Here is a 20,141-nt window from a genome sequence, read left to right on the forward strand (position 1 = left end):
ATGACGCCATCACGTGATGATTATTTCTTGCATCAATTGATTGACGCTGCCGACGGTCAATTTTCGTGTTTGATGAAGCATTAAGGCTTTCGCATTCATATTGTGTATTGAACGTTGCCATTTAACTGGCCATTGAACGTTGAACCTGGCCATTAACAACCTGGCCTTACATACCAAACTGTCCTCCACCATGTCACCTCTGTGCCGTGCGCGAAACAGCTTCGCTTATCATCCACTTCACAGAGTGGAATGGCTCCTCAATTTTTTAATTTTTATTGTGATAGCAATTATATGGACACTCTCAACGGGTTTTTGCCGTCGCCATTGCCGTAATTTTCCGTATAAAGTCCAAATTTATAACATCACCCCGCGCATTCTACCCGCGAGTAAACGCTTGCGAGCGCTGGCGACGAACACGGCTGAAGCGGAGATTAAACGAGCTGGCCGTCTCCGTCGCACAGAGAACGCATGCGAAACATCTTCCTGCATGCGGGCTTCCGTCGATTTATTATCAAACAGAGAGGAAACGCCCTGCCTGTCTTTCGCAAAGAGCATGAAGGGACGCCAGGGAAGGGGGGATTGGATCGCTCGAAGGGCGTGTGCTGGCGGGCGCGCTTCCTCAAGGCATCAGGAGACGGCTTGTAAACTTGCGGTGCTCTCAACACTTACGTCGCATTTAGAGAACTCACAGCATGAAAACCGCTTCGGTTCCTTGAGCGGTCATGTTCCCTTAAACCAGCGTTTTGTTGAGTTACGCGACATCGGATCCAAAAGAATTAGCTGCTAGCCTTACTTCGTATAACAATACAATCTGTTGGTATCGCATTCACTGCTTCGCCCTTAAGCGAAACTGTGAGCAATTTTAATTGCCAGCTATTGACCCTGAAAAGCGAGGGGCGGACGTGTAACATGGCGTAGCCGCTTCACAGTGGGCAGTCAGCGATGGGCCCGCTACTGACAGCGGCACATATTAAAACGCAGTTGCGACTGCTCCGACCAGGAGGTATGCTTTTATTAACGAAATGACATTTTTAAAAAAGCGAGCAAAAAATTCGGATTGGAGCCCTAACACTCACGGACTCGAAAGGGCAAGGCTTTTTAGGGGGTATTTACTGCAGAGTTATTATAAACCCGGATGTGCTATTGGAAGGAATTACGAAAAAGCTCTTCTGGATGAAAATACATGGATAAAGTATATCTGAGGGAAAGTGTCAAAATGTTCCCACTGTTTATGTGCTCTTCCATAGACACGAAACACGGAAAATTCGATATTGTTCCGTATATCTATTGCTAGCGATTCCAGATTTCATTCCGCGATGTCCAGAAACAGAAGTGACAGACATTTTAGCGGCATGCGTGTAGTTATTTTATTACTGAACATTGCTTTCATTAAGTGCCGTGCGACGCATGAAACGAGCTATCAGCAGCGTTTCTGGAACAGGCAACGTCCGCTGATTAATCGCCGCCACACTTTCACGCTGCCGATTGGCCTAGATGTCACGAGCATCTGCAGAGAGCGCGTTTTGCTGTTGAGCCGATTTGCACAACAGAAGCTGCGTCGGCACCGTGCATGGCGACATGGCTTACTCGGCACGCCTGCGCGAGTGCTGTTTATTCAGCGGAATACTAATTCTTGGTCCGTGGCTTTGACAGCCCCCCGATCAAGCTGCGCATGTTTTGATGTGCGGGCGGTGTGATAGCCGTTGATAGACGACCCCAAACCCGAGACTCTGGCGCAGTTTGGTGCAATTTTCGTCGATATTATCAGGATGGTGCAGTGATTACAATTTCGCACCCTTTGGTGCAGTTGGCGCAGGAGTGGAATCACTACTTATGTCATTGTGTCACCCTCTGCTCCCTCTATCCTGCTATACTGGCCTCTCAAAATTTGAATGACACCAGAATATTTATCAGCCAAATGGTCAAGACAATGCGGAGAAGCATGTTCACTGCTTTGCTCAGAAACATCAAGCAGACTTGCCACAAGAATAAAAGGGAAACACACCTCGTGGTTTTCCGAGGCAACACACAAGACGTCAAACAATCAAACAAATTCAGAAAAAAGGTCCCAGTTTCAGCTTAGAAGCCCACCTTCAAGTGCACAATCTTGTGGCCATCAACCGACGTAGGCTGATCGGGTTCCCAGTGAAAAATAGAAACACTATGTGCTAGACAGTGTGGACAGGTTGTGCAGAAGATCCATACAGGGCAGTGTTAGGCATCACTGCACTGTGGTGCAGACATCAGCTTGTGTTCAATGCAGTGCAATAAAGAAGGTCTTTTGTTGCCTTGCCGCATGTCACATGCAATGAGAATGCCTTGCAGACCATCAACAAAAGCTTCAAGGGTGATTCCACATAAGATCGAACAAACGATGGCTGGTCGACCTCTCAAATTTATTTCGAAATTTTATATATTATTGCCTGACGAGTGGAAAGAAGAGATCCGCAATTTCTTTTGCAAAAAAAATTTTTTCGAAGCACAGGAAATCAATAATGACGAAGAGGTGGAGTGGCGCGCTCATCCACTCTGCTGTTTTGGCCAACTTTCGTTATAAATTGCACAAAATATATTAAAGTTAGGTAGCTGAAATTTCTTTAACTAAATATATGCATGTTTTTGCTTCTGCTCAGGTATTTTTAGTTTCTATGTGTAGTGTAGATGTTTTTATAAAAAACCTCAAAATTGGCCTAGGAAACGTTATTTTCTTTACTTTGAAGGTCTTTATCTCAAAAAATCCTTGTAGCAGAGCGACAAAAATTCCGCGTTACGTTCTTCACATACTTATCTACCACACTGCCGAATCTTATATTTATATACCTTTTCAGTAAAGAGATACGATCGGGCTAATTTCAAGAAAACACCGAACAGTGCAAACTTCTGACGACAATTAAAAAAAAACATTTTTTATATTTCTTAAACTTTGTCCACTTACTCTCCTCCACATCAGCTTTCACAATCATCGAAAACATTTTGCATAATTTCGTTGCACTAATAGTTACAGCCCCTCCAATGAGGCCCTTAGGCAAGGATCGGCAATTCCGACTTCTTGCCCAGCAAGTGTAAAAAATACAGGCAGGATTGAATTTCTTTTTATTAAAAGGCCAGCAGTACCGAAAAAAGTGTCGGCGGCACTGAAGACGTTAATTTTGTAATTATTCGGTCACTGCAGTGGCCATGAGCGCGGGGCTACCAAGCAGGCGCGCGAGCACCCGAGATGCTCGCTGTAAGAGACGGCGCAGTGAGAGCTCGTTTTCGCGTCCTCAGACCGATTGAGTTCGAAACAGCAACACATCTCGGGTGACTTGAACGCACGTGCACTGGAACTTCGCTCTTCTATCCACCCTCTGTTCGCATCGCAGCTAGGCGCTGATAACACGGCGGAGATGAAAGCAAGATGAAAGCTCTAAGGGAGTTATGAGCGCTCGCTTCATGCACGCTGCTTCCAGAGAAACGGCGCTACGCTAGTTGCAATCAGTGGAAAGCATGAACGTGGCGCTCCAGTGGCAAAGCAAGATATGGAATGTCAAAGGAAAACTATCGGTAACCGGATGCGCTTGCCTATCTTATATGTCGGCAGCAGACGGCCTGAAGTGGCTGCGTGTTCCGTCCGCTGTTCACACTTCATTCGACGCCGATAGTGCTTGCGCTTTGCTCTTACTCTACTCCTCCTGTGCGTCTCATGGCGAGAAAGTATAGCTCTGAGTGAGTGTATTGTGGAGACTACCTTTTGAAGCACAAGAAGCTTAATTATTGCAAGAGAGAGAATAAACGTTTATTTTGAGCAAGCGCACTGTGCACCCAAGTTGGGTGGCCTCCGTATTCCAGGCTGCTGCGGGCCTTCGTCATGTCTCGTGCCCGTTGAACCAGGCTTCGCTGATTCTTCAGGTCTGGGTCCGATAGCTTGGCCTCCCACTGCTCTTCGGTTAGTGTAGAGGTGCTAAAGTTTTGTATACATCCCCGTACCATATGGCATAGAGTGTCCGGGACATCACAGTACTTGCAGATGTACGAGTGCTCAGTCGGTGAGATACGGCGAAGTAATATACCGTGAACGTAAGTGTTTATTTGTGACTTCCTGAGTGTTACTGCCTCTTCCCTAATTAGGCTGGGGAGAGCTGGCGGATAAGTTCTTCGGCCTAGCCTGTAGTGTTGTAAGATGTCGCTGTGCTTTTTGGGTACATCATCTTTCCTCCTAAGTGCGTCCTGTGGGAAGGCCCGATGAACATGAGCTCGGGCGGAAGCGTCGGCTGCCTCATTTTCCATCAGGGACTCATGACCCGGAGTTCAAACGATGTACGTTTCTGGTTTTCTGGTAGGCTCCTCTTTGCTGTAGCTGTGAGTATTTCTAAAGAAGCCAAAATTTCGCAGAGTTACAGACCTAGACATCCATGCTTTGAAGGAACGTTTAACACCCGCAAGATCAGTGACTGTCAGTAAGACGGACTACTTGTGCTACGCGTGCTTTTGCTACGACTGCAATGAAAGATCTTCACGGAACGCGCAGTTGAACGATGACGTTCTTATGCCCCCTGAAAAAGAAATCGACGTCGTTAACCACATCACTGCGACTACCGGTGCACATGCGTTCAAGTCACCCGAGAGGTGTTGCTGTTTCGAACTCAATCGGTCTGAGGGCGCGAAAACGAGCTCTCACTGCGCCGTCTCTTACAACGAGCATCTCGGGTGCGCGCGCGCCTGCTTGGTAGCCCCGCGTTCTTGGCCGCTGCAGTGACCAAATAATTTCAAAATTAACGTCTTCAGTGCCGGCGACACCTTTTTCGGTACCTGCTGGCCTTTTAATAAAGAGAAATTCAATCCGGCCTGCATTTTATACACTTGCTGGGCAAGAAGTCGGAATTGCCAATCCTTGCCTAAGGGTCTCATTGGAGGGGCCGTAACTATTAGTGCAACGAAATAATGCAACATGTTTTCAATGATTGTGAAAGCTGATGCGGAGGAGAATAAGTGGACAAAGTTTAAGAAATATAAAAAATGGGTTTTTTTTTTAATTGTCATCAGAAGTTTCCACTGTTCGGTGTTTTCTAGAAATTAGCCCGATCATATCTCTTTACTGAAAAGTTATATAAATATAAGATTCGGCAGTTTGGTAGATAAGTATGCGAAGAACGTAACGCGTAATTTTTGTCGCTCTGCTACAAGGCTTTTTTGAGACAAAGACCTTCAAAGTAAAGAAAACGTTTCCTGGGCTAATTTTGAGGTTTTTTATAAAAACATCTACACTACACATAAAAACTAAAAATACCTGAGCAGAAGCAAAAACATCCATATATTCAGTTAAAGAAATTTCAGCTACCTAACTTTAATATATTTTGTGCAATTTATAACGAAAGTTGGCCAAAACAGCAGAGCGGATGAGCGCTCCACTCCACCTCTTCGTCATTATTGATTTCCTGTGCTTCGAAAAAATTTTTTTCAGCAAAACAAATTGCGGATCTCTTCTTTCCACTCATCAGGCAATAATATATAAAATTTTGAAATAAATTTGAGAGGTCGACCAGCCATCGTTTGTTCGATCTTACGTGGAATCACCCTCAACTATGTGGTAGCGAAAAACTGGCAAAGCAAATTTTGAAATGTAGATGGAAGTGGTTGACTGTGCAAAAATCCATAAACATGACATCCCATTTCGATCGATGTTCAACTCTCTGAAACACTAACCCTTTGAGGGTCAATGATGTAAATACTAAATATAAAGCACCGCAAACAACTCCTAAATGGTCGATGCCATACATTCACGGTGCCGTCTGTATGCTTGAAAAACACCACATTTTTAACTATTCTTTCACCCAGCAAGTCCTCTCACTCTGCCTGGATACAAGGAATTTTTTTTTCTAGAGCAGTTGACCTCCGATTTTCATTGCAAAGTCTGTTTAGAGGCTGATGCATTGGCTATAATTCGCACACCTGCACACTCACAAGGTGGTAAGCTTTACCTTCGTCTCACGAGCGGTTTCCGTTTGTTGCATATGCAAGAACTTACGTCTATCTGGTTTTTATCTCTCCAAGGGTGACTACTTGATACTAGCTGATTTATTGCCCACAAGGGTGCGATTACGTCTCTGTTCACAGGCGGGTGCTGGTATACACAAATGATGCCGCCATATAAAATAAGACTACGTACCATGCTTGCGTGTTTTTCTTTCTAGAGAATCATGAAAATTGATTGCCTCTCACTGAAGATGAAAGGTTACTGGAAGTTTGTCGCTCATTTGGTTTTTCTGAAGGACACACAACCATAGTTTTCTTGCGTGCTCACATACACAGTGATGATTGCTGTGAAGCAGCAATTCTTTTAGTGTAGACTATACTGCCGAAATGCCAAAAAAGAATCAGATTCATTGGATGGCAGTCACTCAGACGAGGAATCACTAAACAGTGTAGACTCAAAATCCAACTGAAGCGCAACTTCTCAGAAGCGTGTGTGACAAGACAATTCTCACAGGAATAGAGGTAATGGTAATCTGGTATACGCATTTTTCTGCGCTTGTGAAGCATGTGTATATTCCACATCACATAAATTTTTATTAGAGCTGTGCAAATAGTAAAATTTTGGGTGCGAAGCGAATTCGAATATTGAAGTGTGAGTGCGAATCGAATAGAATATTTTACGAATATTTCTCGAATATTTCTAGAATATTTTTCGAATACTTCGAAGCGAAATTACAGAAAAAAAGTTAGAGAGGATTTGTCTTATCAAGAATGAGGCAATGTAGAGGTCGAATTCTATTTATGTACATGATTTGGCGCAACCAAAGTGTTGCCGACAACACTCTGCATGTGACAGGCAAAGATGACATTGCCTCAGCTTATCCTCCTCTTTCAACTTCTGTGGAAGCCCAACTCATGTGGCGGACAAGGGTGTGCTCCCTTCAAGTCCGGAGTTCCAAATCTGCCTCATAGAAGAACATCTGAAATTTTGGATGCTAAAAAGCTTCGGCATCCGATTTTTCGGACTTCCTGCCCAAACTTCAGGTCCAAAACAGCATTAATTGAGCCCCCACCTCTGCCACATCTTTCACCTCCATGTTGGAACCAGCGTTTTCTTGAGTTAGTACATTTGCGACCGTAGCGGAGCTTGAAAGGCAGCTTTGCCGCAATACCGGGGTGTGATGAGGTGAAGCATATTGAAAATCTAGGGACCACTTTCAATCTGACGTTGACTGTCTCTTGGCAAAGTTTGACAGTAACCGAGCTTGAAAGGCAGCTTTGCCGCAATACCGGGGTGTGATGAGGTGAAGCATATTGAAAATCTAGGGACCACTTTCAATCGGACGTTGACTGTGTCTTGGCAAAGTTCCACCGTAACGGAGCTTAAAAGGCAGCTTTGCCGTAATACGAGAGTGTATGAGGTGAAGCATATTGAAAATCTGAAGGGGTCACTTTCAATCGGACATTGACTGTATTTGTTTTTGGGAAGTTCGAATACTCCGAGTAGTAAAATTCCAGTGCGAATCGAATCGAATAGCAAACACTATTCGAAAAATATTTGAAATTTCGAATATTCGCACACTCCTAATTTTTATTTTTAATATAAGTTTTTCACTTCTCCTTTTTACTGTATTACCTATTTATGAATAAGCAATGCATCTATACTTATGGAAAAAAATGTTTTTGCATTTCATGGTCACTAAAAAATTCTGAGTAAACTGCTTTCAAAATAGGCCACTCTGAAAATTTTAAATATGCAATAAAAAAAATCGACCCTCAAAGGGTTAAGGCACCATCTCTTGACGACATGGGCAACACTGTTAGTCCAAAGTTTTCGTTGTCCCCACACTCAAATTTCACTGGTTTTGCTAAGATGTAGTGTTTCACTGGCTTTGCTTGATTGTGACACTCTAACTGCAAGTAAGAGAAAATAGTGTATCCATGTTATGTCGTTGGCTTACTTTCTGGCACTTCCACTTATAGGCATGTTTTAAGAGCTATAGCCACGCCACTTAAACAGTAAAGGGCAGTGATGGTGTTTCTTTGCACGAAACATGAGACATGAGGTTTTTAGAACATGTGGTATTTCAACAGTCCCTGTCGAGTTAAAGCAGTCAACTCTCATTACAACAAACCTGCATAATACAGGCTTTCAGATAATATTTGTTCCAGTGCATATACTTTTTTATTCTTTTTCATTATGCATGAAAGAGTAATAATAATTGCTGGGGTTTTACGTGCCAAATCCATAATATGATTATGAGGAATGCCGTAGTGAAGGGCTCCGAAAAGTTCGACCATCTGGTGTTATTTAATGTGCACTGACATCAAGCAGTAGAAAGGGTTTGTAGCATTTCGCCTCTATTTAAATAAAACAATTGGAGCCGAGGTGGAACCTGCGACTTGCGTGTCAGCGGCTGAGCGCCATAACCACTACACCACCACGGTGGACTGCATGAATAAGCAATGCATCTATACTTACGGAAAATAATTCTGTCACTTTATGATCACTATAAAAAAAATTAGAGTAGATTTTTCTTTTTTATTTTAAATGTGCAATGCCAAAACGTTAGCCCTGTGGGGTAACCTTTGGCGAAAAAATTTTACCTTCAAAGGGTTAAACGTGCTTCAGTATTTTAAGGTGTGACTATATTTGCGAATAAAGGGCCAGTATGCTTGCACGCTTCTTTTCTTCAGCTTTTTTAAAGATTCGACCAGCTGAGTAACTCGATCAGTCCTAGCAAGATCAAATTAACAGACATCAATTGTTCGTCGACATGTGTGTGTGCATGTGAGCATGACCTTGACACCCACCTGGTGCCACGATGATTGCATTTAGCAGACCTTTGCCTCGAACCTGTGTCACAAGGTCTTTTGGTAGCCGGCCCAATTCAGCACGAAGGATTTCACCAAGTTTCTGAGCATTTTCAGCAAGTCGTTCTTCTTCCAGCACCTGATAAAATCAAAGGTGAAAAGAATTTGAAGAACGAATTGCTATGAGACCATTGAGCAAGTAATAAGTGGTTCAGTTACTAAAAGATAAGGCACTGAGCAACAGCAAGCATAATTAAATAGAAATCAACATCCTGAAGCTGAACATTTCACTAAGGAAATAGGCCTATTGTAGTGAAGTTTTGAATGGTCCGTGGTGCAATCAGGTGGCATATAATGAAGCCCAAGCTGAAGCTCATCACAGTTACGCTGTTGTTGCTTGCTCCATGAAGCGACTTAATGAAGCATAGTGTGGCTCAAGTGGAAAGCTAGCAGGACAATGCAGGCCACCTGCAAGCCACTTTGCTAAGGTAAGCAAATCGATATCACCTGACTTGAGAATCAACACTGTCACTTCATATGTTGCTGCAAAAAAAAGTAATGGCAACACTCCCAGCAAAGGGATGCCTGTGCATTCTCCCTATAAGCAACCCTTGCAAAGACAGACAAACTACCACAACACAGTCAAGCGATTTACCAATGACCCTGTAAGGAATTCTGCATTTGCCCAGCAAGCATCAGTACGACCAACTGCCACCCAGTATCAACACAAATCGGGGCCCATCAGTCCTTGTGTCAATGCTAGCCACTGATTCCATCCCTCTAGCAGCTGCCAATGATCAGCTGACTACATGGGCATCGGCAGGGGGGCGCAAAAGGGGCACTTGCCCTCCTCAAGCCACACCAGCACTTTCCCCCACCCAAGCTACACCAGTACTCTCCCCCTCCCTCAGCCGCCATGCAACACTGCTTTGCACCCCCCAACACAAAATCCTGCCGACGCTCCTGGCTGACTACATCGTTTTTCAGTCTCCATTGATTATTTGATAAAGGGGCCCTGTAACACCTTTCCAAGTAATCATCGAATGACTTTACCAATAGCATCATCACAATGCAATTACTTCATGCAGTGGACGTGACATTGGTTGAAAATGTAATGTGTGATTTATGTTCACATGATATTGCACGTACTATAATGAAAAAAAAAAGAAAAAGCCATGGAATTGGGTTTTATAACCATTCTCAGCAGTGTACAACCAAGGGTGAGGTGTTGCAGCCGTGGAAACAACTCGTTGACATGCTGGTCACTTGGCGCCAACAGCAGCCTCATAGAAGCTGTCAAATTCACAAATGTGATGCCATGTGCTCAAAGATAACAGGACTGCATTATCTCAGAGGCCATGAGAATTCCATGCTGGCTTTTGCTTATGCTATGCTGCTATTGGCAAACATTAGTCACAGGACAGTGAAATGCACCTATTAGTATACAGAAAATTCAAGCTGATGTGGACCCTCATTTTTCTTGCATAATGACATTTCTCTAAGTGATTTAGCATTGTGGTTTTTTGGGCCAGTTGGTACATGATGACAAGTGAAGGGTTCCAGAAAAGTCTCAAACGCGAGCACAAGAAGAAAGCAAAATGCACAGTACAAGGCAGAACTTACAAGTGATTATTTGGGTATGTACACATTAATTATTGTAATTATATTTTGTTGGAAGCTTGGTGGCTGCAGCGCACTCCCTCTGCCAGTTGGCAAGCTATTTCAAAAGTTGGTTCCTTTTTAAGCACAACTTGAAACATTCTTATGTAATCTGAGTAGACTTCAGAGCCCATGCAGTCCCATGTTTATTGCACATACACTGCAAGCATAAAATTTTACGTTAACCTTACCACTATTCTGCTCTATATTTCTTGATTCAATTAGACACGAATCTGACACCTACTATTCGCTAATCCCATACTCCAACCTTATACACAACTTTACTTGACCACTGGCAGCAACCAACACACACAGGGTGCGTAGGAGGCTGTCAAGCATACCTCAAGTGCGGCAACAGCAACTCTTGCTCCCAGAGGGTTGCCACCATATGTGGATCCATGCTCGCCAGGCTTTATCACCAGCATCACCTCATCATCCGCCAAGGCAGCAGAGACCTGGAGGTAAACGGCTAGTCACTTTGTTGATCGGGCTGATTGCCACCTCCAAGCAATCAATAAGCAGTTTTAGAATAGCATTCACAGAGCTTTGCGTTGACTGTGGAAGCGAACCACTGGGCTAGTTGGTGTGACATTTATGAACAGCAGAAAAATTGTCAATGAGTAACTACACCGACGAAAGGGGCACAGGATTGATCGAGCGCCTCTTCTGTCAGTCCCCTTTCGTCGGTGTAGTTATTCATCGACAATCTTTCCGCTCTTCATCCTATAATTGCGTTAGCCCTTGTTGCCACTGTGCATTGTTACGTTTGGCCGAGTTGGGCTCCAAGCCGGGAGAAGAAGACGCCTCGAGAAGGAAGAACATACTTTTTAATGCGGCATGCTTGCCGAAAGAAGGTGTACAAAAATAAGCGCCCACGGCGTGATCCGCAGTCCTTTATAAAGGAACGCTGTGATCAAAGGGCGAGGGAGAACATGTCAACGCACATGCGCGATAGCAGATTATCGTCCGGAACAGAAGAGCCAGACTTGGGCGCCGGCTGATAGGCAGTGATCGGTGCGCAAATGCAACAGCATGCGCTAACCTGTTGGGTATGCACATTAAGTAACGAAAATAGAGTACTGTGCCCAAGCAAGGCTAACGCTATGAAACCTATTCTAAAACTGCCTAATGACACAAGTGTGCTTAATCTCCCAATTTGTGGCCCAGCATGAAAAAGGCACGATACCTGCAAATCATTGCATTTTTTTTTTGTCTTTTTCGTTTACCTGCCCCAGAAGCCCCACATGAGCCTTTTGGAGCAAATAACTGAAAAATAAAAAAAAGTCGATAACTGGAACTAGAAAAATCAAGCCAGTCAGTGCTCATAGCATGCCCCTTTGGTTTCTTTTAGGAGAGTGCGAATATTCGAAATTTCGAATATTTTTTGAATAGTGTTTGCTATTCGATTCGATTCGCACTGAAATTTTACTATTCGAACTATTCGAACTTCCCAAAGACAAATGCAGTCAACGTCCGGTTGAAAGTGACCCCTTCAGATTTTCAATATGCTTCACCTCATTACACTCTCGTATTGCGGCAAAGCTGCCTTTCAAAGTCCGTTACGGTCGAACTTAGCCAAGAGACAGTCAACGTCCGTTTGGAAGTGGTCCCTAGATTTTCAATATGCTTCACCTCATCACACCCCCGTATGCGGCAAAGCTGCCTTTCAAGCTCCGCTACGGTCGCAAATGTATTAACTCAAGAAAACGCTGGTTCCAATATGGAGATGAAAGATGTGGCAGAGTTGGGGGCTCAATTAATGCTGTTTTGGACCTGAAATTTGGGCAGGAAGTCCGAAAAATCGGACGCCGAAGCTTTTTAGCATCCAAAATTTCAGATGTTCTTGTATATCGACGTCTACGAGGCAGATTTGGAACTCCGGACTTGAAGGGAGCACACCCTTGTCTGCCACATCAGTTGGCCTTCCACAGAAGTTGAAAGAGAAGGAGAGGCTGAGGAAATGGCATCTCTGCCTATCACGTGTAAAGTGTTGTCGGCAACACTTTGGTTGCACCAAATCATGAACATAAATACAATTCGGCCTCTACATTGCCTCATTCTTGATAAGAAAGACAACGATGAAATATGACCCCACCAGCGCTTCATCAACCTCGCGAAAAGAAACACTTTCATGTTGCTATCTCACAAGAACATACTTAGGGATTCTCTGCAACTTTTTCTGTAATTTCACTTCAAATTATTCGAAAAATGTTTGAGAAATATTCAAAAACTATTCAAAATTATTCGATTCGATTCGCACTCAATCTTTATTATTCGAATTCGCTTCGCACCCAAAATTTTGCTATTCGCACAGCTCTAGTTTCTTTATGCTTGAAAAAATACATTCTAAACATGTGTCATGAAATGTATTGCTGTTCTAGCAGCAGATCCATGTAAAATATATTGCACAGTGTAGACACGTATTACCTGGAACAGTGGTGCAAATTTGAGTACTCAGATTGAACTTTGTGAGAGCTCTTGCAGCTACTGCTAAATACCTGCTCCCATGCTCTATAATAATATTCGAAGCGCAGACACAGGTGCTGTAGAAGAAAGCAATGTTTTATTAAACTTATTCGGCTGGCAGCGGCACCTTGATCATAGCTACCCACATCTCTCCTAGCACCAGCATGCTGATTTTGCTAGACTACGTATATCATGACAGCTTTTGCTCAAGTGTCTATGCCAGTGGTTCTCACATGGGGGTCCACGAAACCCATCCTCGGAAAAAAAAAAAACGAGTTTTTTGGAGGCACACTATGTCCCATGACAGGGGCCCCTTCTGATTTTTGGTATGCTTCACCACATGACATTTTTGCATTGCGGCAGAACTGACTTAAGTTTCCCGTTCCCCATGAGATGGTTGTTAAGCTTTTGTTGCACTTTTCTACAACATATGCACACAAGCATACTTTTTATAGGCTTGTATACTTGAAGAGAAAATATAGTTAAAAAACAGGTTGAATGTGGCTACAGACCGCATGACTTATTGACAAGCTGTTGAGATTGAATTGTGGCACTTTAGCTTGACCATTCTTTGTCAGGGAGAAATAAAAGGGACCTACTACATGATGCATGTTGTCTTAATTTATGACCCCCCGCACCCGTTTTTTTTTTTTCTCTCTCTCACTGCAAGGGGTTCCTCATCACTTCCACCAGTCCACAAAGGGTCCCCGAAACATCCACGGCTGAGAACCACTGGTCTATGCATTAGCTTTACGAGTCCAGCCATCTTCAACTGTTAATGTTTTATATCAGTAGGTTTCTTTCTTTTACTTTACTGTTTTTAAACATCGAGGCCTTACACGAAACAATTACATCCCGCATGGACAGTTTGGAATGGTAAGAAAATGTGGTGAATATTTTCTGCACCATTTGCAGATGCTACAGATGAATTGCCATTATCAGCAAATTTTCTACTTTAACACCACATGCAGATAATGAAACACCCTTGGCTAGGTTCGAGCATGCAGTACAGCTGTAGTACAGTTTTCAGTCATCATAAAACTTCTCGATTTTGATTTCAGCCTTTCGTGCTTCATGTACCAGTTCTATAGATGGCTTCTTCTCAATTACCACTATCTGGTATGTTTTACAGCAGAGCTGTTAAACTTTCCTTCCCCATGTTCCCAGCATAGTGAAGAGGGTATGTGCCACAGAAATTGGGCAAGCCCCACTACACACTTCCGGTCCATTAAGAATGAAGAAGCTGCTTATAGACCTCAACAGCCGGTACGGTGGTGCAGCGGCACTAGAACAGTCAGCGCCACCATAGTGGCTGCCACGCGATCCCGTCGTGACATGTTGCGGGCGCTCTTTGGAATGGCACTGCGGAACGAGAAGCGTGCTATTGTGTGAATTCTGCAGAACTGAACACGTAGAAAGATATTTAAAATAAAAGCAGTCTTATTCCTGGCAATGATTTTCATACGGCAATCATGTTTATGCCGTTAGAGAGGAAACTGTGTCTGCAAAGTGCTGTTCTCTGCCAAGATTGTTCCACATTACTTTAGTTTTATGCATATTAATTTTCAGACCTACTCTTCTACTTTCCGTATCCAGTTCAGTAATCATGAGCTGTAATTCGTCTCCCGCGTTACTCATCAATGCAATGTCATCAGCGAATCGCAGGTTACTGAGATACTCTCCATTAACTCTTATCCCCAATTCTTCCCAATCTAGGGCCCTGAAAACCTCCTGTAAACACGCGGTGAATAGCATTGGAGAGATCGTGTCTCCCTGTCGTACGCCCTTCTTTATTGGGATTCTGTGGCTTTCTTTATGAAGGACTATAGTGGCTGTGGATGCACTGTAGATTTCTTCCATTATGTTTATATAGGCTTCGTCGATGCCCTGATTCCGCAGTGCCTGCATGACTGCTGATGTCTCCACCGAATCAAGTTGTAAAGGAGTACGTCTACTTAGGACAGGTAGTAACCGCGGAGCTGAACCACGACAGTGAAATAACTAGAAGAATAAGGATGGGATGGGGCTCATTCGGCAAGCATTATCAAATCATGAATGGTAGTCTACCACTATCTCTCAAGAGGAAGGTATATAACAGCTGCATCTTACCGGTACTTACCTACGGAGCAGAAACCTGGAGACTTACAAAGAGGATTCAACTTAAATTGAGGACAACGCAGCGAGCGATGGAAAGGAAAATGGTAGGTGTAACCTCAAGAGACAGGAAGAGAGCAGAGTGGGTCAGGGAACAAACGGGGGTTAAGGACATCATAAGTGAAATCAAGAAGAAGAAATGGATATGGGCCGGGCACGTAGCACGTCGGCAGGATGACCGGTGGTCATTAAGGGTAACTGACTGGATTCCAAGAGAGGGCAAACGCGTCAGGGGAAGACAGAAAATTAGGTGGGTAGATGAGATTAAGAAGTTTGTAGGTATAACGTGGCAACAGAAAGCGCAGGACCGGGTTGATTGGCGGAACATGGGAGAGGCCTTTGCCCTGCAGTGGGCGTAGACAGGCTGATGATGATGACATGTCTGCAAAGGGGCCCTTTTAATACATTGGCAATTGTGTTGCTCAGATGAGTAGCGTCGACTAGGGCGTACGCCTTCAGGTTATCAAACCTGAAGGCGTACGTGGTGTGCTATGGAAAGGCTGTCGCCTTTTCCATAACACGCAGGAAAAAGTGTTGGAATATATGGCAGTGCGAAGGACTATCAAGCTTCTCTCATCATCACTTGAGAAGTGGGCACTGCATATGCAGCTTTCATGCTTCACAAGCTGCCTAAAAACCTCCATCGGGGCAAAAAAAAAAAGCAGTGTTTATGACCACAACAAACAAATATGCGCAATAATAGCAAAGAAAGTCTTTAAAAAATGAAGAGCGTCTGTTTATCTTGCATGTCGCACAGCCCTCATCCAACGCTTTCATCGCTCATTCTCGTGACCCATCCATATAATTTTATTTTTGGCAACTTACCGGCAGCGTTTCTGTAGTTGTTGTGACAGCCATACACACAACAATAGATAGTTACACTCCTGTTAGAACACGAATTAGCTTCGTCGTTTCGAGCTGCTGTGGTTCTGCTCATAGACACCAGCTCTCAGCCACCAGCAGGGGTGAGACGGCTGAAATCGATTTGGGAGCAGTTTTGGGAGCAGCAAAATTTCAATTTAGGAGCAGGAGAACCTTGTTTGGGAGCAGTTAGTGGCATTTATTATGTCGTTTTTGGAGCTTGAATAAAACAAATTTGTAGCAACTTGGAGGAAGAAACGCACATTTTAATCGGCTTAGAATACATATAACGTTCAAAGAGCCTTTGGAGAAAGCTTTTTTTTTAACATATTATTGCCAGGTATGAACTACACTACCTTTTTACAAACTACGCAATTTATATAACCCAGGTAACAACATATGAAATAGAAGAAAAAAGTTTTTTAACTAGGTTCACTTTACATTTGAAAATAAAAAAAGAATAAACATCACATTTTTCAAATAATAAAAAAATCTGATTGCACAAGAATTGTAGTCACATAGCAGTAGGTCTTTGAACGGTCAATGAACGATTCTTACTAGCACGCGATTGCGGCGACGCCTTCACGTGTAACATCAGGAAAGAACAAAAGCGGTATGGCGGCCACCGATGAACGCATGGGGGGGGGGGGGGTCACATATATTTGAAGCACATATATTTGAAGCACATATATTTACAACCACTCAGAGGCGATTACCACAGCACTATGGAAGCCTCCATTACAAAGGTGCGTAGAAGGACACGCTTGGGCGCGTTAACATGTTCTGCGAACGTATCCCTGGCGCTGCTTCTAAAGTTACCGTATTTACTCTATTCTACCGCACCCTCGATTGTAACGCGCACCCGTTTTCCGCGACCAAAAAAAAAAGTACAACATCGATTCTAACGCGCACCCATTTTTCGTGAGAGAAATGAACAAAAGTCCGTAGGAGTCCACCTTCGCACATTCAGAAGAACAAGTATTTGGCTTTTAAAGAACTAAAGTTTCAAAAAAAGAAAACACAAAGTCAAACGGCGGGCCTTGCCGCTGAAACTGTCACCACTACGGCGGCGATACGAGTCGCATAATGGATCAGTCTTCGTCGCTGTCGGACAACTCCTTGTCGCTGTCAACGCTCTTCGATTTCGGCAAACCGGCCCTGCTTTTGTCCACAGAAACTTTTTCGTGAAGCTTTGCTGTAAAACAATCTTCTGCTTCTGTTTGCGCCAGTCTCGCACGCATGTTTCAGCAACTCCGAACGACCGCGATGCGGCCCGATTTCCGTCCGTCTCTGCGCATGTAATAACATTTCTTTGAAATGCGACATCGTGGTGCACTCATCGAGTACTTGGAGTGGGCACTTCCATGCCACCGATGCGAATGTAGAACGGGATGACAAACTCCTCAGCACACGTACGAACTGAAACAATGACAGAAATGGCCGAGGCGCGTGGGAGGCGGCCATTTTGAAATATGCCGATGACAATTGACAATACGATAACCGAGTTTCTTTTTTTTTTTCGGTACTCGATTCTAACGCGCATGCGATTTTTCGACTCGTTTTGCCGAAAACAAGGTGCGCGTTAGATTCGAGTAAATACGGTACGTTTTCCCACACTGAAACTGATGCAGGCTTGAAAATTCTTGCTTGCGGGGCCGTTTCGGTGCAGTTCGGCGCAATTCTTGCAATTTTTATGCTTTCGGAGCAGCTTGGCGCAGGAAAACGGAATCGTATCAAAAATGCGCAATATGGGGAACCTGCGCTGGAGTTTCCGCGGACAGGGTGCGCCGCCCTGCCGGGCACGGCCGGAAACACTCAGGCATACAAACAAATACGAGTGGCTGCTAACGTGAACCATGCCGCCGTGCGCGATCATCAAACGAGGAAAAAGAAGCGTCGAGACCGGCGGTATTATTGTATCCACAAATGCCACAATCAAAAATGTCTTTAATAACTGAAAAAAAAAAAAAAATTGTCCAGAGCATAGTTGACTCCCTTCGGCCTTGCTTTCCACCGATGCGCATGGGTTGGCGCTCTGGAAAACATCACAAGTCTTCTATTTGAAACTGGCCTTGAAAAAGTTAAAGAAAGCACATGACAGCTTAGGTTGCGTAAGCATCGCGCCGTACATTACACATACCGTATTTACTCGATTGTAACATGACCACGATTGTAACGCCAGGTGTGACATTTCATTACGTACAGGAAGAAAAAATAGAATTTCGGTATTCGATTGCAACGCGAAGGTCGACTTTAGGTTCCAAAAATCTAGAAAATAAAACTCGCGTTACATTCGAGTAAAACGGTATTATACGTCACTGTCACGTGCGCAGGTCTACACCGTTTACAAATCCATGACCGCTAGAAAAACCGTGTTGTCTACGCATGTTCCATTGCTGGCCACACATTGCATGTCAAATTTGGAACCACCACGAAGTCAATTACCACTAGGTTCCTCAAGGGCATTTTTTTTAAGTATCAGGCTTAACGACGGCCGATCGCAAGTTTGCAAACGGTCTGCAGACGATGGCGAGTCGACGTCGCTAAAGCACGAGACCTGCGACATGTTTGCATTTCCGCTAACACCACTGATCTCCACTTCACACCGGCCTTTTTACATTTATTTCACGCTTCACCGTCAGCTTCAAAACGTTTTTTTTTTTTTTTTTTTAAGACAGCGATACGAGCATTTAGTGTTCAGATGCAAGCCGTTAAAAACACTGTAAAGGAAAGCGTGTAGCGAAACAGCTTCTGTAATATAGTACGAGAGCTGTAACTACAGATTACGTAAATGTGATATGCTCGCTCAAAACAGCTGTCACTCACTGGGCTGAATGTTCTCAGCGCTGCCTGAGGAACTAACTTTATTTCAAAGCGGGCGCACAACGAGCACACTGTATACACCGACTAGCTTGCTAGCGCAATTTGAACACACTTACCTGTAAGTTTACGTCGTGCGGTGCTTGACACTTCGCCGAAAGGTCACAAGCGCTGTCTCTTCGAAAAACAGCTTCTTCCTCGTCATAGACATACTTCGCATTGGACAGCTTCCGTCTTTTCGACAGCACACTCTCGCGAAGGTACCCGTCCGCACACATCACATCACTGAAACCGCAGCGGAGAATAATCGGTGGCATCGCTGCTCGCCCGCTGCGCCCCAGTGTAGCGAAGTGTCCCGATCTTCGCTAGTCTTGTGCGTTCCAAAGTACCAACAAAACGACGCACATCGAGCAAAAGCCGCGGTAGTGTCGAATGACGTTCAGCAAGCGTTTGAACGTGCCACGAGGTATGTGAGGGCACGTCGAAACGTGCCGTCGTACGCCTCGCGGCGGCTCTGTATTACTGGATGTTTCTCAGCTAGCTCGCCAGGGCGGCGCAGCTTGTACATTTTAGGCGCGCCACCTGGGCAGCGCTGGCTACCCATGCGTAGCTGTCTCACCCCTGCACCAGTGATCAGTAGCGGGCTGCGCCAATTTCTCAGGCAAAGCTGCAGTGCATTAGGCCTATAACTAGCGTTGTGGGTATGTCATGGGTATGTCAACTAGTCAAGCAGCTCCTAGCTTAGATAGCATAGTCATGTAGTGTATTATAGCAAGGGGATGGGAAAGGAAAGCGCAGGTGAGGAGTGATGTGAGCGTGACGAGGGGGAAAGGAGGAGAGGGCACAGCATAACATACTGTAGCAAGGGGTGGGAAAGGGAAGTGAGGGCAAGGAGGAGTGATGTGAGGGTAAGGAGTAGGTAAAGAAGGGGAGAGGGTATAGCATAGCCCATAGCCATGTATATCGTAAAATCATAAACAAGCCCCCCCCCCCCCCCCCCCCCCCACGGTGAAAGATAATCCCACAAGATTTGGAGGGGGGGCCCTTGCTCGGTCACGGATCGAAATTCAAGATGGCGGTGAAAGAGCCGTGTGTGCTTCCAATAAAATGCTTTATTGAATAGGCATGCATCCACTGTCGTTATAAGCACTCGTCAGGTGAATAAAAACAGTGAACAAGGCAGTGAAAATGGTGGGAGGGCAGGGGGCGGCGCTTGCTTGGTCATTGGCAGATATTTAAACCCTCCCGAAAAAATGAGGGGTGCGCTTGCTCAGGTAGGGGCGCTTGCTCGGGATTTTAGGGGTGCGAAAGGAAACTGAGGGTGAGGAGTGACGTGAGGATGAGGGAAAGGAGGAGGGAGGGCATAACATAGTTCAGCAGAGGCAAGTTGGAGGTTGGAGACATGCAGATGGTTA

General features: G+C 44.5%; 1 protein-coding gene across 2 annotated transcripts in view; it reads right to left on the minus strand.

Annotated features, from left to right (window-relative positions):
* Window positions 1-20,141, minus strand: part of LOC119379383 (ornithine aminotransferase, mitochondrial) — a 71,343-nt gene that overhangs the window by 21,493 nt on the left and 29,709 nt on the right. For both annotated transcript variants that reach the window (XM_037648702.2, XM_037648700.2), the window contains exons 7-8: window positions 10,767-10,880; window positions 8,767-8,905 (exon numbers count right to left, since the gene is read on the minus strand). In XM_037648702.2, coding sequence (XP_037504630.1) covers window positions 8,767-8,905; window positions 10,767-10,880 — 253 coding nt within the window. The remainder of the gene's footprint in view (window positions 1-8,766; window positions 8,906-10,766; window positions 10,881-20,141) is intronic.

The sequence above is a fragment of the Rhipicephalus sanguineus genome, chromosome 1 (assembly GCF_013339695.2).
Source record: "Rhipicephalus sanguineus isolate Rsan-2018 chromosome 1, BIME_Rsan_1.4, whole genome shotgun sequence".
Classification (NCBI taxonomy): domain Eukaryota; kingdom Metazoa; phylum Arthropoda; class Arachnida; order Ixodida; family Ixodidae; genus Rhipicephalus; species Rhipicephalus sanguineus.